The sequence below is a fragment of the Eschrichtius robustus genome, chromosome 12 (assembly GCF_028021215.1).
Source record: "Eschrichtius robustus isolate mEscRob2 chromosome 12, mEscRob2.pri, whole genome shotgun sequence".
Lineage (NCBI taxonomy): Eukaryota > Metazoa > Chordata > Mammalia > Artiodactyla > Eschrichtiidae > Eschrichtius > Eschrichtius robustus.
In genome coordinates this window covers 86,619,006-86,634,995 of record NC_090835.1, presented here as the reverse complement: position 1 = coordinate 86,634,995, position 15,990 = coordinate 86,619,006, and the positions used below count along the sequence as shown (strand labels likewise).

General features: G+C 43.3%; 1 protein-coding gene across 3 annotated transcripts; it reads left to right on the top strand.

Annotated features, from left to right (window-relative positions):
• Positions 1-868: 868 nt before the first annotated feature.
• Positions 869-15,785, top strand: PGBD1 (piggyBac transposable element derived 1). Of its 3 annotated transcripts, none has more exons than XM_068557020.1 (7): positions 869-1,030; positions 2,889-3,298; positions 4,672-4,828; positions 8,413-8,501; positions 10,018-10,147; positions 10,788-10,884; positions 14,015-15,716. In XM_068557020.1, the coding sequence occupies exons 2-7, from the start codon at positions 2,903-2,905 to the stop codon at positions 15,570-15,572; spliced, it is 2,427 nt and encodes an 808-aa protein (XP_068413121.1). In that variant the 5' UTR covers positions 869-1,030; positions 2,889-2,902; the 3' UTR covers positions 15,573-15,716. The 3 variants fall into 3 exon arrangements, with proteins under 3 accessions (XP_068413121.1, XP_068413122.1, XP_068413123.1); XM_068557021.1 differs by lacking the exon at positions 869-1,030 and adding an exon at positions 1,638-1,726; XM_068557022.1 differs by lacking the exon at positions 869-1,030 and having other exon boundaries at positions 3,237-3,311; positions 14,015-15,785.
• The last annotated feature ends 205 nt before the right edge of the window (positions 15,786-15,990 follow it).

The window sequence follows — 15,990 nt, the reverse complement described above, 5'->3', positions numbered from 1 at the left end:
GAAATATACTCATAAAACCATGTAAAGATATTCAATGGTGTTCTCTACTTAACAAAGAAAAAATATAGTAGGAATAGTTAAGTAAATTAACCCGTACAATCGAATACTAGTTAGCTGTTAAAAGATAAAGTGGTATGGAAAGATCTCCAAGCTTTCTTAACTGAAAAAGATAAGGTGCAAAATTATATTGTGATGCCAGAGGTGGTTTAAAATACATACTTATTAAACAGATGTTTAATGAGTGCTACTATGTGGCTGTTAGCGTCCTGGGAAGATATACACAAAATATTAACAATGGTTAACTCTGGGGAGTGGGATACTTTTCATTTTATAGTTTCTATGCAACTTGTGTTTTAATTGTACATATATGATCTGTATATTTAAGCTTTTAAAATGTGTGCTGCTTGCTGTATTGTAATCTTTATTCATCTGTTCCCCCAGCAGCCTGTGAGGACTCTAGAGACAGAAACTCACTTTTGTCTTCATCATCTAGTTGTTTTTTAATTGAAATGATTGCAAAAATGAGGGGCAGATTGGGAACGTCCCCATGGCCTGGTGGGGACTCAGCAACTGAGCAGGGCGGGCGGTGGCTGCGGGGGTCCGCCAGGCGTACCAGTGAGACATGCGGCCGCATTCCTAGAGAGGCATGGAGCCGGCCGGGCTGAGGTTAGGCTGCCGCACGGCGGGAGGGGAAGTCTGACCCCGAGTCCCGACGGCAGGAAGCGGCACACGCCCGGGCCCTGCGGGGATAGGCGGCTGGCTCTTACCGACTGTGGAGAGCCGGGCCTCCGCCCTCCGGTGGGGCTTTTCACTGGGTCGGCCACGTCTTCGTTGTGCATGTTCCTTGAACTTTTGGTCCGTTAACCAGCAATTAGACACTCACCGAGTGCCCGCTATATGCCAAGCGCTAGGAGCTGGGGGGCAATCGCAGTAAGATGCGTTCTGGGCCCGCCGCAGGTCCCGGCTACCAACATCCCAGTACATCTACGTGCCTCCGGCAAGACGTCCGCCAGTATTTGTTGAATACCAGGTAAGCCCGGGCTCGCTGAGGTCATGCAAAGGTAAACCCCTGTCCTCAAGGGGCAGGGGTGGTGGTGGTGATGCGGGGTGTGATCTGTAATGCGGGTTGGAGAGGGAAACGGGTTGGTGAGGCAGGTTTGGGCTCACTTTTCCATGGGAACACCCTCCACCTGAGTGGCTCAGAGGACAGAAGACTGTACATTAGGTTTGGGGGTGGCATTTGCACGGGGCCTTGGGAATATACCGTTAGAAGACTGGTCTTGGCCATAAAGTACAAGGTTGGTGGAACAAATCTGAGTATCAGCTGGCAGTGATACGAGGCATTTGGGAAGACGATGGCTTTCTTGGAGGTAGGGTCTATGTCTTTTATTATGGGGTTAGCGTTATGCTTGGAAAATGACGTGCTCGATAAATGTTTATCGAGTGACAAACACACAAGTCAAACTCAGTTAAGATCAGATCCTGGGGAGTTTGAATTTAGTTCAACAAGGAGCAGTTGAAACCCGCTTTTTGGTGGGACAGGTGTGTCGAATATGTTTCGAATTGTGCTTTAGGAAATATCGATCCAGTGATGATGGAGTGTGTGGTGCGGCAGGAATACCACACAGAAAATGATTGTAATAGCGAATGCAAATCGTAAAGCAGGAGTAAAAAGGAAGGAATGGCTGCAAGAGGCGTTGTGGAGGAAGAACTGACTGGACTCAGGGTGATTATATATATGTAAGCTGGTTTTGAGCCTGAATGCATGGAAGGTGGTGGTGATGCCAAAGAGACTGAAAAATACAGAGTGAGTGCAGCTTTGAGGGGACTCTGATTTCAGTTTGGGATGTGTTGAAATTACAGTGCAGGAGATGCCCAAGATGTGAGTTTGGAATATGAAAGGCAAGTCAGAGCCAGACAGAGATTTAAGTGTTCTTAGAATAGAGACATATTGAATTTTGATTAATTGAGATCACAAAAGGAACGGGTGAGAAGAGAAACAGAAGTTGAAGTATTTCTACTGTTTGTTATCTATTGTTACATAAAAAAATAAAGCCCCAAACTTAGTGGCTTAAAACAACCTCAGCTTATTCTTACGATTCCATGGATTGACTGGGCAGTATTACTGGAGTTACTCATGTGGCTGCTGGTCAGTTAGCTGGGGACTAGGCCCAGCTGGGCTCCAGCTGGGGCTCCGTGGTTCTCTGGCACGTGACCTCTGCATGGCTACCTTGGGCTTTCTCACAGCATGGAAGTCTCATGGCTGTGTGTCTGGCACTACAAGAGCACTTCCTCTTACATTGTCATTTCTGCCATATTCTATTGGTTAAAACAAGTCACAGGTCAGCACAGACTCAAGGGAAGGAAAAGTAGACTCTACCTCATGATGAGAAAAGTGACAAAATCTCATCATAACAGGTTTTAGGGGATGGAGGCTTTGGAAACAGTCTACCTCACCTACATTTAAGGTGGAGTATTCTGTGAGAAATATGCAGAAATAGATGAACTTTAAGAGTATATTAATCTGTCCATAAAGGCAGCCGTCTGGCTCCTCCATGGATCAAATTATCCCTTCCCTCCATCTAAAGTATAAGCTGCTCAAGCATTCTTATTGTTAACCCTTCTTCCCTGGTATCCCTACCTTACATCCCTTACCTCTGGGCTCAACTCCCTTAGGATTCAAGGTAGACTTCTGATTAATTTCACTGATATTGGCAAGCAGGCTGTTTTTGAGCATCACTTAGAGTGGGGACAAAAATATAAGTATGTTACATAGAGTTTTGAAGCTCTTATAATTTTTATGTTACTGATCAATTCTTATGCTTCAGATGTACATTTGGAAAAACATTTCTGGAACATAGACCTCAGCTAAGTGAACCTTTTTCTAGCCTTTAAGGTCAACATGGATGAAGCTTCGCCAGGCCCCGCTCCTGAGAATGGAGACAGCCTTGTGAAAGTGAAGGAGGAAGATCCCACATGGGAGCAGATGTGCAGCTCACAGGAGAGCAGCTCCCACACTCTGGAGCTTTGCCGCCTGCGCTTCCGGCAGTTCTGCTACCAGGAGGTAACCGGGCCCCGGGAGGCTCTGGCCCAGCTCCAAGAACTTTGCCATCAATGGCTGCGGCCGGAGACCCACACCAAGGAGCGGATCCTGGAGCTGCTGGTGCTGGAGCAGTTCCTGACCATCCTGCCTGAGGAGCTCCAGGCCTGGGTGCAGGCGTATCCTCTGGAGAGCGGGGAGGATGCAGTGACAGTGCTGGAGAATCTAGAGAAAGACACAGGAGACTCAGGACAGCAGGTGGGAAGAGAATGTGCGTGGTGGCCTGGGAGAAGTAATGGCGAACATTTGTCTGTTAAGTTTTAACTTTTTACTTTGAAGTAATTTACAATTTATAGAAGTTTTGGGAGAGTAGTACAGAGAACTACTGTGTACTCTTCACCCAGATTCACCAGTTGTTAACATTTGTTACAGGATGTGCCCCTCTCGTGTGTGAGCACGTGCTCCCTCTCTCACTCTCTGTATACGTACATATATGTGTGTACACACACACACACACACACACAGGCTCACACATTTTTTTTCTTGAACCATTTGAGATTGGAGTTAGTTGGGGATACCATACCCCTTTATCTCTAAACACTTCAGTGTGTATTTCTGAAGAAGAAAGATATTCTCTTGTATAACCAGAATACATATTATCAAGTTTTGGGAAATTAAAATTTTTATGATACTATCACCTCAACAGTAGTACTTGTTTAGATACATCCATGATAACCCAGTAGTATTCTTTATCACAGTTTTGCCCCAATCCAGGATACAGTCCAGCATCACACATTACATTTAGTTGCCATCTCTTCAGTCTTCTTAGATCTGGAAAGGTTGTTCAGTCTTCCTTTGTCATAACAATGACATTTTTGAAGAGTACAGACCAGTTATTTTTTGGAATGCCCCTCAATTTGGGTTTGCCTTGTATTTTCTCATGATAAGACCCAGGTTGTGCATTCTGGCTAGAATACCACGGAAGTGACATTGTGGTCTCCTCAGTGCATCACATCAGGAGGCACATGGTGATGGATTGTCCCATTACTGATGAGGTTAAGGTGGTATCTGTCAGATTTCTCTACTATAAAGTTACCATTTTCCCCTTTGTAATTAATAAGAAATTTGTGGGAGGCATTTTGAGACAGTGTACATATCCTATTTCTCATTGAACTTCCACCCACTAGTTAAGCATCCATCTGGGTTTTTGTTTTGTTTTTCTAGGCAGGGATCTTTGCCTGTCTTGTGTCTCTTCTTTGCCACTATATCCCCAGCATGTAGAACAGAGCCTGGCTTTTAGTAGGCATTCAGTCCATATTTGCCAAATGAGTGAATGTCTCTGTCTTGCTACTCTGTCTTACTTGCTGCTGCTTAAGGATTAAATGGGGCTTGTCTAGTGTTCCCTTGAGGATATCCCTAACTGTTGTTCGGTCCAGTTCCCACCAGGATGCCTTTTTTCTTTTCTTTTTTAACATCTTTATTGGAGTATAATTGCTTTTCAATGTTGGGTTAGTTGCTGCTGTATAACAAAGTGAATCAGCTATATGTATACATATATCCCCACATCTCCTCTCTCTTGCGTCTCCCTCCCACCCCAGGATGCCTTTTCAAAGTGAACCTTTTGTCCCCAGGTTTCTGTCTACAGTCAGGGACAGGACATGCACCTACCGGTGACAGAATATCAAGGAACCTCTTTGGAGTGTCAGAGGCCCCAGCTACTGCCTGGGGTAACCACCTTGAAGTGTGAGCCCCCAGAGCCCCGCCAAGAGGTCGCCCAAGAAGTGAGGGGTGAGTGCCGGAGGGTGAGTTTAGTAAGGACACTGGGAGCAGGCCGCTGGCAGGTGCATGGCCTTCTAAGTAAAAGCTTGTTTATCTGTGGGGTTTTTTTTTGTTTGTTTGTTTTTTTGTTAGCCCTATACCTAAGCAAACTTTTAAAAACATTTGGAATTGTAAAATGTTAGAAGTCTAAGATCTCGTCCAACACCCTTAATAGTTAGGAAAACCAAAACTCAGAGTTTAAGTGACTTGACCAGGGTCAACAGAGGCAGAGTTAAGTCACGTGACCTTCTGACCAAGATTCTCTCTTTACTATATATCTCTATTCCTCATTTCTAATTCTACATTTGTGAATATTTTAAATATTTACTTGGTAGCTTTCCATAAATTTGTCTTTTTCCCATGGTAACATTTTCTTCAGTAGCCTCCCTGCCTCTAATCTTTCAGTAATTTACATACAGCTTTAGGTTTAAACAGGTTCTCTCCTTCCTGCACTTGGAGTGTACCCTCCTGTGTGCACGGCTCTCTCACTTTCCGTATCCATCCCAGCTACTGGTTACATTTCAGCTGTGTGCAGTAGGATAGGCCATGCAAAGAAGGCAAAGTCTGCAGCCTGCAGTTTGCAGATGGCTTGAGAACACACAGAAGCATACAGATCGTTCAAAAAGGAGACCTCAGAACTCCGTAGTGCAATGTTTTTTAACCTTTGTGGTGAGGGATGCTATCATTTTCCCCCAGAATTTATTGAAAAGGATTAACTCTCTTCCCTGGAAAAGGCATACAAAATGACGCACACAACTTCATGATTTACCACATTGGTTTACAGTCACCACATTGGTGATCTGTGAATATTGATATTTTGATATTAAGTACAGAATAAATGGTTCATATAATAAATGATATGAGAACATTCAAGGGAGATAAAAGAAAATGTATGAGGCTCAGATTACTTGTGATATTTACCCATTGGAGCATAAATAGAACTTGATATTTCCCTACTTACTTGACTGATAGTTCTTATTTCTTTGCTTATTAAAAACCACCATGACGTGAAGCCCAAATGTTTTACGTGAAGAAGTTTAGAGGTGGTAGGGAGCCTTACGGCCCTGGGGTTGGGAAAGCTTTCCTGGAGGCATGAGCCTGCATTGAGCCTTGATAGATGAGAGGATTTGCAGTGGAGCAGGCATAGGGTGAGCATTCCCATCTACCTGTGAGATGATGAACATGCATCTGCTGAAATCAGTTTCATCGCATTTTGACTGTGGAGGGGGAGGGGTAATGAAGAATGGAGGTATTTGTCAGAATGGTGATGGTAATTGACAGAAAGATAGCAGCGGTCATAGGATATAAGATTCTTTTGTGTGAGCATGAGCTGGCTCACAGAACTGGACTCCAGCAGCATCTACTGGGCGGAGGGGGGGCTTCTTCGGTTCTCTAGGTCCCCGTGCGATGCGCCACTGCTGTGGTGTGTGTAATCAGGATGCTCTGTGGTCCTTTAGGAAGCACACCCTGTCATTCTCAAGGGCTTTTTATACCCTCTTAGGCCCTCCCAAATATTCTAGAGACTCTGGCTAAGGGCCTCCCTGCCTACTAGTCATAACCCAAGCACATTTCTCCAGGATACCTGCGGCCAAATGAACTGAAGATCAATTTCCCAGGCTACCTGCATTCCCTCCTCTCCTGCTAGTATTTTCAATGGGGTAATAAGTCAACCAGCATGACAGGAGGGTGGGGTTTGTTTAGGGGAAAGAGTGGGTGGGGGGAATGGGAAGGTCAGTTGGGGCCATTTTATGGGGTGTTTAAATTCAAACCAGGAGGTTTGGACTTTATCATTAAAAAGTTGGGTGCCATTGAAGCCTTTTTTTAAAGTCAAAAATATGATTTATAGTGACTGTGTTATTTGTGTGTATATAGTATTTCATTCTCACCTGTCATGGAACACTAGATTTAAAATGAAAACTATTGAGTACTTTATTTTTGCCAGTCTCTTAGTGCTCAAATGTGATTGATTTTTAGGGTCAGACACATTGTTAAATTTTCGATATGTTGATGGAGAAGTAGAAAAGACCTTGAGATCATTTTATTCATTGCAGCTTAAGCCCATTTTCTCTTGTTCTGTCTTTGGCAGAGATATAGAGCAACAGATCAGTGTGGTATTTGTAGTGAACTTTAATATGTTTGAAAACATTCCTCCGCCTTCTTCCCAGGCTTAACCCTAATGCTTTTGCACTTCAGGAGGATTATAAGAGGCAAACACAGAGTCTGATCTGACCTTTGCTCTCTCAAATTTCCCATTGCTGTTGATCTCTTTCCTCACTGCATTATACCTTTGCCCCCTTCCATTCTCTCTTGCCATCCTGCCCCTCCTCAGCTTAGCCCTTTCTCTGACAGCAGACCTGCTTTACACTGTGCTTTTTAAGCTGTTGGTTGTTTGGCGTATATGCATTGTGGGGAGGTAAGTTAGTAACAGTGAATCAGGGGCAAGGCTATTTTATTTTCCTAGCAAGGCTTATTTGCTCTAGATATGAAACAACAGCAACAAAAAGATTCCACAGTGATCCACTGTGTCTGGAGCAAGGAAGAGGGGTACTATTATGTTCTATGTTATATTTTGGGTTAGAATTATCCCCTGTGCTCTTCATTTAGTGATTCTGGGCTCCTTATATTGTTGCCATCTTGAAAAATAATGATACATTACCTTGTGTGGGGTCTTACAATTTACAGAGGGCTTTTACAGAGAGTTTTTATGTTACCTCAATCTTCATTAACCTTGTAAAGTAGACTGTGTTCTCCCCATTGTACAGATAAGGAATTGGAAAGAATCTTTTTAAGTAACAGTGCAGTGCCTGGCACCTTGCAATCATTATGACTGTCTGAATTATTGTTACAGTTTCCAGTGTGGCAGATTCTCAAATGTTCTCCTAGCTCACGGTTAGCATCTCTTCTATGTATGTATGTATGACTATTTTTGTGTGTGTGTGACTTTTTTTACTGATGTACAGTTGATTTACAATGTTGTGTTAGTTTCAGGTGTACATGTATGACTATTTTTTTAGAGCAGTTTTATGTTAAGCAAAATTGGAAGAAAGGCACAGAGATTTCTCATCTACCCCCTGCCTCCCCCCATACGTTGCCTCCCCCATTATCAACTCTATTTTTTGTATCTTTATTTTCTCTTTTCATCTTCCTCTTATCTGCTTTCCTGTTTCCCCTTTGCCTTATCTCTCTGTTCTCCACTTCTTTTCTTTCTTCTTTGTTCTCTGGTTAATGTTTCCTTTATCACCAAGTTCTGCCTTCCCTCTCCTTATTTTCATCAATAATTTCTAATTTTTCTTTATGAATGTGAAAGTGCATCACTGTAGAGCACCCCATGAGTTCATAAACACCACTTATTTTGTGGGTAGGGACCCTAAAGTTTTAGAATTTTAGAATTCTGACAGAATGAAAGCAGATATGATGTTCTAGCGTAAGATCTGTATCTTAGTTCCTGGATGTTTAACAAACATAAGAAGATTTGGGGCCTGGGTCCCCCACAAAGGGCTCTCTCCTAAAAGCCACTGTGTCTCATTCAGGACTCTTGTCTCCTCCTTCCACAGGGCCCGCTCCCCAGGGACCAGCCCCTCCCCAGGAAGAGAATCCCAGAGACCAGGCAGCAGTACCGGGGTCTAACTCAGCGAGGTCCCAGGTGAGCAGGCTGCCCGGGCTATGCGAACCTCAGTAGCAGCCCTCCTTCCCTCGACCACCTATCCCTTGCCCTTCTCTTGGCTCACACTGCTCACCCTGGGAGCCTTTCAGGTGGCACAGTCCCTCTGCCTTCACCTTGTCACAGAATATCACAGACCATTTGTGCCTCATCCAGGGAGCTCACATAGATTACATGCAGTGGCCTCATTCCATACCGTATGCAGGAGGCACATCCAAATCTCAAGGTATGAGAATAAGGGGCAGAGTTAGGCCCTTGGTTTCAGAAAGTGCCTCTACTCATTTGATGCTCAGTGACTGATGTGTTATCTTTTGAGGGGGTCTCTGGTTTCTCTCCCCAGTCTGAGAAGCAGTACTCTTCCTCATATTACTTTATAGTCCCAGTGTTCTGCACATACCCAATTAATATTTGGTGATGATAATGGAAATTCTGTGTATCCAAGGCAAAACTTCACATCTTCTTCACAGAATAGACTCTTGGTTTTTTTCCCCCCTTATGCTCTTAGTGGTCCAATCATTTTCCTAGTCATTTAGTTAAAACATATTTAAGTCTCCTATTTAAGTCCTCTGCTGCTGAGTCAGTTTCCTCAAGAACAGGGTCTTCATGGAGTCCTTTCCTCATTCTGTGACTTTTAATTCATTCTTAGTCCTATCAGACCTAGTGCCTCCTGTTCTTAACAAATACTTCACCTTCCTGAAAAGAAATGTATAGCAAGTAAAACTTACCTATATGTATATTTAAATCAATATAATTATCTAAAATGCTATATAATGGAGAAACAAAAAGCAATTTATTAAAAAAAAAGTATTTCAAAAATGCAAATGTCTGGACATGATCACACCAAGAAATAACAAAGTAGTTAAACGTTTGCACTGATGTGTAATCATTAGGTTTGAATTAAGGAGGAATAAGAAGATCAAAAGGCTAGGAAAACGAAAGGGCAGAGATGTGGGTGGACAGTAGAATGAAACTAGCATTGAGTCAAATAATGAAAGACCAGCCAGAGAAAGAGAAAAATAACATTAATTGAAGTAGAGCTAAGATGAAGTTATGGCTTGTATCGTGTCCCGAAAAGATATATTGAAGTCCTAACCCCAGGTACCTATGACTGTGATCTGATTTGGAAATAGATTCTTTGTAGATGTAATCAAGTTAAGATGAGGTCCTACTGGAGGAGGGTGGGCCCAGCATCCAACGGTCGATGTCCTTATAAGAAGGCCTTGTGAAGACAGGGAGACACACAGGGAGAAGGCCATGTGAGGGCAGAGGCAGAGACTGGAGTGATGCATCTACCAGCCAAGGAAAACTCAGGATTGCTGACAACCCCCAGAAGCTGGGAGAGAGGCAGGACAGTCGTCCCTTAGACCTTCGGAGAGAGCAGGGCCCTGCTGGTTGGCTTGGTACGACTGGTCTGCAGTGTGGTATTCAACACCCTTCACACCTGGACCCCTTATCCTTACCACAGTGAAGACTGAGAGGCCATTTTTTGCCTTTTTAGACATCAGTGAAGACTGAGGAAGCAGCAGCCCAGGCCCTTGTCCCAGAGGAGTGGCCACATCTGAGTCTGGCCCAGAGGAACATCTATGGAAACTCGGCTCAGGAGAAGGTTACAAACATCAGTCTGATGGGTAAGGACAGGCCTCTGGCTGGTCCCCAGCTGTGCTCACCTTTCCCATCATTAACCCTGACTCGGCCCTTGTGAACCCACATTTCCTACATGCCCTCACCCTTCCTTCCCCTTCTTCGGGCCTCTGCCTCCACACTTCTCTCAGCCCCTGCCAGTTTGAATCCCTCCCAATCCCCTTATCATCTTCTGTTGCTAATCACTACTGATTCTTGCTGTTATCTTCTCTGATCATGATTCCCTCAACATCTCCTCCTCTGCTCCCTTTTTTCTTCCCTTTTCAAGGGTCCCATATAATTTGTCATCTTCAGACATCCCTTAATATCTGAAAGTTCCACAAACACCCTGCCTCATCTCTTCTTTACCTCAGAGGACGTTCTCTTCACTCTCTGTGAACACTACTGTCTATGTGTAATTTTCTTTAAATATGCTTTGCCCTGTTAGATACTCTCCCCTGCAAATTGACCTTTCTTATTATCTTCCTATACTCTGCCACATTTTTAGGACCGTTGTGACTGCACTCCTGGTACACCTGTTGATTTTTTGTTTGTTTTAATTTGGAACATCCTATTCCTTACCCTAGAGATTGTTTTTTCTAGATTCAGGCAACAAATGACATTTAAATCATTCACATATTATTTCAGCTGAAGAAGTTGTAACTAAAGATGGATTGTTTAACACAAAGCAAGAAACTTCTGAAGAAATGGAACGAGGTGCTGAGGTCTCAGGAATACCCAACAGGTGAGTGTCCATGGTCCTAAGTAGAACAAATCCTACAGATGTAAGAAGAAATTGAAATGAAACCGGAGAAACAAGTTGGTAAAAGCCTGCTTCCCTGGAATAATACAGAAAGAGTAACACTCACTTCTGTGATCATAGGGGGTCCCATGCCAAGGAGGTGACCTGCCAGTATATCATAATTATACAAAACTTTCAGTTGGTACACAGTTGCCTCCAAGAATCCTCTGACTCAGTTTACCTTGCCTGATCACTCTTCCCCTGGCTCCCTTATGTTGTGGGGCTACAGATACTGAAGCCAGAAAGAGAAGAAGATAGAGAAGCAGAGGATTTAGACAAGAGAGTGAGGGCTGCAGGTAAGGTTTGTTGCCATGATGGTTAAGAAAGAAATATCATCAGACCTGGAAGAGGACTTAGGGAAGACAGGTAGGGTATCTTCGACCTCCATTAGGAGAATCCTGAGCAAGAATTAAAAGGAGAGTAGCTGATGACGAAGGGACAAATTAAGGATAGTAGTGGGTGCTTAATGAGTGGTGGTTGTGGAATGAATGTCTAGCATAGGTGCTCCTAAAGCAGAAAGAGAGGGACCGGATCATGAGCAAAGGTTGGGTTCTGGTGAGGCCATTAACTCCGTGGAGACGTGAGAAGAGAAGAAAAAGGAAACAGCGTGCGATAATTACACTGAAGAGTAGGGCCGGGGATGAGGATTCTCCTTATTGACATTTGTTCATCTTAGGGAAACAGGGAGCTAAATCTCAGTTAAAAGAGAAATGTCCTGAAGCCTAAGAAGAGAAGTAAGATCTTTCATAAAGCTGGTAAAGTCCGACCCAAGCTGCACTAAAGTAAGAGAGAGAACACTCTGACTTAGCTCAGAGTTATAACTGGAGAATAGGAACCTGCTGTTGTGTCTGTCAGGTACGTTTACATCAGGTAACTGAAACCATCACTCACAGTGCCTCCGAGAATCAAGATAGCTTACTGTTTCACGTGACAAGAAGTCTGAAGGGGTAGGATGTTCTAGGTTTGGTGCTCCATCATGATGTCAAAGACTGAGTGTACCCGCCCGCATGCCCCCAGCAACCTCCCCACTCATTCAGCAAGCATTTTATCACTCATATTTAGTCATGTGTAATACAGAGACCCTACCTTCAATAAGTCACATGAGGGTACAGTAGATGAGAAAACACAGAACACAATGCAGTATGATGACGTGCCCTGTAGCTATGATAGAGCATGCAGGAGAGGACTCAACAGAGATCTGGATACTGGAGAAGACCTCCCAGAAGAGGTAACATTTGAAACAAGCCCTGATGAGTAAGCAGGAATTTACCAGCTAAAGAGGAGGTGGATCAGAGAGAGGCAGAGAAAGAAAATGCAAATGCCTAGAGAGGATAGGAGAAGAACTAGGAGAGAAGAGTCACAGGAGCCATAGAAGATCATTTTATTATTTTATTTATTTATTATTTACTTATTTAGCTGCGCTGGGTCTTAGCTGCGGCATGCAGGATCTTTTAATTACGGCATGCGGGATCTAGATCCCTGACCAGCGATCGAACCCGGGCCCCCTGCGCTGGGACCGCAGAGTCTTAACCGCTGGACCACTAGGGACGTCCCAGAGGATCATTTTAAAGAGCAAGTTTCTGCTTGAAAAATTCTGGGTCCTCTTTGGAGTAGGAAAAGAAGTCATGTTTGGAGATAGACTGGTAGATTTGAGAAGCGTGATGAAGAGTGATGAAACACCTGCTGTGGGGAAAAGGGAAGAAAGGAACGAGAGGACATGAGAAGGATTTCTGGGCAGTGTTGAGTAACTAGCTGAGTTTTGGAGACCATCATATTTAGCAGTGTCAGTCTACCTAGTTGTTTGATTTCTCTGGCACTATTCACTCCTGGGTTAGGAACAGAGAAGACTAAGGATAGGGTTGATCTGGTGCTGAATTTTGCTGGTCCACCACTACAGAAGGACACTGGGGCAGGGTGACTGATTGGTGATCCTGGCAAGAGAAGGACTAAGGTGATGATGGATCACGAGGTCTAGACAGAATAGGAAGGTAGGTAAACGCAGGAGGAAATGGAGGAGTCAGAGTGAGAAGGAAGAACAGGTATTGTGGGACAAGAGTGTGAGGAGGCTAGAGTGAAAAGAAATTGGGGCTACAGAGTGAACTCTTGGAGTTTAGTTTTCACCAGTGGAAAGTTCAGTGTAGTGACAGGATTCAAGGAGGGTCCCTGAAGTTGAAGATGTCAGGGAACTCTAAGATGGATCTACCGAATGGATCATACACGCAGACATTAAAGACACCCAGGATGATAAATGCTCTAAGCAAACAAATAAATATATATAGTGTAAATTATATTACAACATACTCTTTTCACTGCTGTTTCCTCCCTTATGTCTTCTTAAATTAGTCTAATTTAATGTACCAACAGGACATTTGTAAATGAAATGCACATTTCTAGAATTAAAGAAGTTTGTGTAAAATAATACTTTCCATCTTAGTAACTTTAGCCTAGTTCCTTGAAAACTGCATAAAAATCAGTCCAAGGGCAATAAGTTTGAGTTTCTCTTTTGTTTCACCCCAGAAACAGTGCGTCCACCAGATGAATGCAGAACAAGGGGAGGCTAAATTGTTCCATGTTCAGAAATTCTGTGAGAGGTGAGGGGGCTCAGTAAATAACAACCCATTTCCTTGTCCAAATTCAGAACCAACTGATAGAGACACAGGAGTAAAACAGATGATTCTGGAAACCTCTGCTTTATGACTGACAGAAGCTAGACTGATAAAGCCGCTCAGAGGCAGAGCTAAGTGGCCGCATAGTGACAGCAGACCCTCCCCCCCTCATAGGCCTTCCTGATCCATCTTGGGAGAAAAAGGAATATGGAATGTCTGCAACTTCCTTCTAAAGAGGACAGCCCAGTTCTTTCTCCCAGATTCAACAATTAGTTAAGTCATGAGGAGTGAGTGGGAAGTGGGAAGAGGCCAGAAATGTTCAGTCTGGCCAAAGCCCTCCCCATGGAAACATGAGGAGTGAGAAGGAAGTATTCCCCACAAAAGAATCCTTAGGTGTCATGGATTTATCCTGTACCAGTGAATAAGACTGAGAATTTTTATAGCATACGTTCTTTTTTCTTTCCCAGAGATTGTGTACCCCAGGCCCCTTGTAGTACCCCTGTACCTGCTGAAAGGACAGTTGCACATTGGAACACTCTGAAGGACCGTCACCCTGCTGACATGTGGACTCGGATGCACATCTCATCCCTGGAATACGCTGCAGGAGACATTACCCGAAAAGGGAGAAAAAAAGACAAAGCTCGAGTGAGTGAACTGCTCCAAGGACTCACATTTTCTGGTGATTCAGATGTGGAAGAGGATGACCAGCCTGAGACTCAGCCTGCTCCAAAAAGACCAAAGGTGTCAAGCGTCCCAGAGAAGCACTGGACCAAAAGAGACATTAAACCCAACTTTCCAAGCTGGTCAGCACTGGATTCTGGACTTTTGAATCTCAAGAGTGAAAAGTTGAACCCAGTGGAGCTCTTTGAGTTATTTTTTGATGATGAAACATTCAACTTGATTGTCAGTGAAACCAATAATTATGCTTCTCAGAAAAATGTCAACTTGGAAGTCACAGTTCAGGAAATGAGGTGTGTGCTTGGTGTCCTGCTTTTGAGTGGCCTTGTGAGGCGTCCCAGAAGGGGAATGTATTGGGAAATGTCTGATGCCGATCAGAACCTGGTTAGAGATGCAATCAGAAGGGACAGATTTGAATTGATTTTCTCATACCTGCATTTTGCAGATAATAGCCACCTAGATCAAAATGATAAGTTTACAAAATTGAGGCCTCTCATAAAGCAAATGAATAAAAATTTTCTCCTGTATGCTCCCCTCGAAGAATACTATTGTTTTGATAAGACAATGTGTGAGTGCTTTGATAGTGACCAATTCCTGAATGGGAAACCTATTAGAATTGGCTATAAAGTCTGGTGTGGTACAACCACACAGGGTTATCTGGTTTGGTTTGAGCCCTATCAAGAAGAGTCAACTATGATGGCAGGTAAAGATCTTGATCTTGGTTTAGGTGGAAATCTAGTGATGAATTTTGCTGATGTTCTTTTAGAGAGAGGTCAATATCCCTACCATCTGTGTTTTGATAGCTTCTTTACAAGTGTCAAATTGATGTCAGCCTTGAAGAAGAAAGGGGTGAGGGCAACAGGAACAATTCGTGAGAACAGGACTGAAAAATGTCCCCTGATGAGTGCAGAACATACGAAAAAAATGAAGAAGGGGTATTTCGATTTCCGAGTAGAAGAAAATGATGAGATAATTTTGTGTCGTTGGCATGGTGATGGTATTATCAGTCTGTGCTCCAATGCTGTTGGCATAGAGCCAGTCAATGAGATATGTTGTTTTGCTGATGACAAGGCGATCCCTCAGATAAGTCAACCTTCCATAGTGAAACTGTATGATGAATGCAGGGAAGGCGTAGCTAAAATGGAACAGATCATTTCCAAATATAGGGTGAGAATAAGAGGCAAGAAATGGTACTCAGTTTTGGTGAGCTACATGATTGATGTAGCCATGAGCAACGCATGGCACCTGCACAGAGCCTGTAATCCAGGTGCTTCTCTAGAACTCGGGGATTTTCGGAGAGATGTTGCCCATTTCTACTTGGCGCATAATGCAAATATGTCAGATTAAGGCAGGTAAAACAGGTACAATGTAGACATTAGTAAGACACAGAAAAATCACAACTACACATCAGATTGTACCCAAAGCAAACCTGATGTATGTATACAATGAAATTATTAATTAAATGACTAATATTTCTTTTAAAAAATCTATGTAGAGTTTCAAAAACTGTTATAACAATGTTAAAAATGATCTGTAAAAATGTTGAAATCTATTGGTATCTTTTTCTATGTCTAATTTTGATATCAAACGTGGGAAATCCTTTATTAGTTGAATTGATTAATTTGTGCATTTAAAGAATGAAATCCTGCCTCCTTTTCTTTTTTTCCTGGTAGTTTTCTCTGGGGAATGCCATTTTTTTTTCTTTTTTTGGCTGCATTGGGTCTTCGTTGCTGCGCAGGGGCTTTCTCTAGTTGCGGCGAGTGGG

Bases quoted from the DNA above. Each gene is read 5' to 3' on its own strand.
- PGBD1 (XM_068557020.1), top strand. From the start codon at position 2,903: ATGGATGAAGCTTCGCCAGGCCCCGCTCCTGAGAATGGAGACAGCCTT. The intron at 4,829-8,412 runs GTGAGTGCCGGA...CTCCTTCCACAG, and splicing joins GGTCGCCCAAGAAGTGAGGG to GGCCCGCTCCCCAGGGACCA. The intron at 10,148-10,787 runs GTAAGGACAGGC...ATATTATTTCAG, and splicing joins TACAAACATCAGTCTGATGG to CTGAAGAAGTTGTAACTAAA.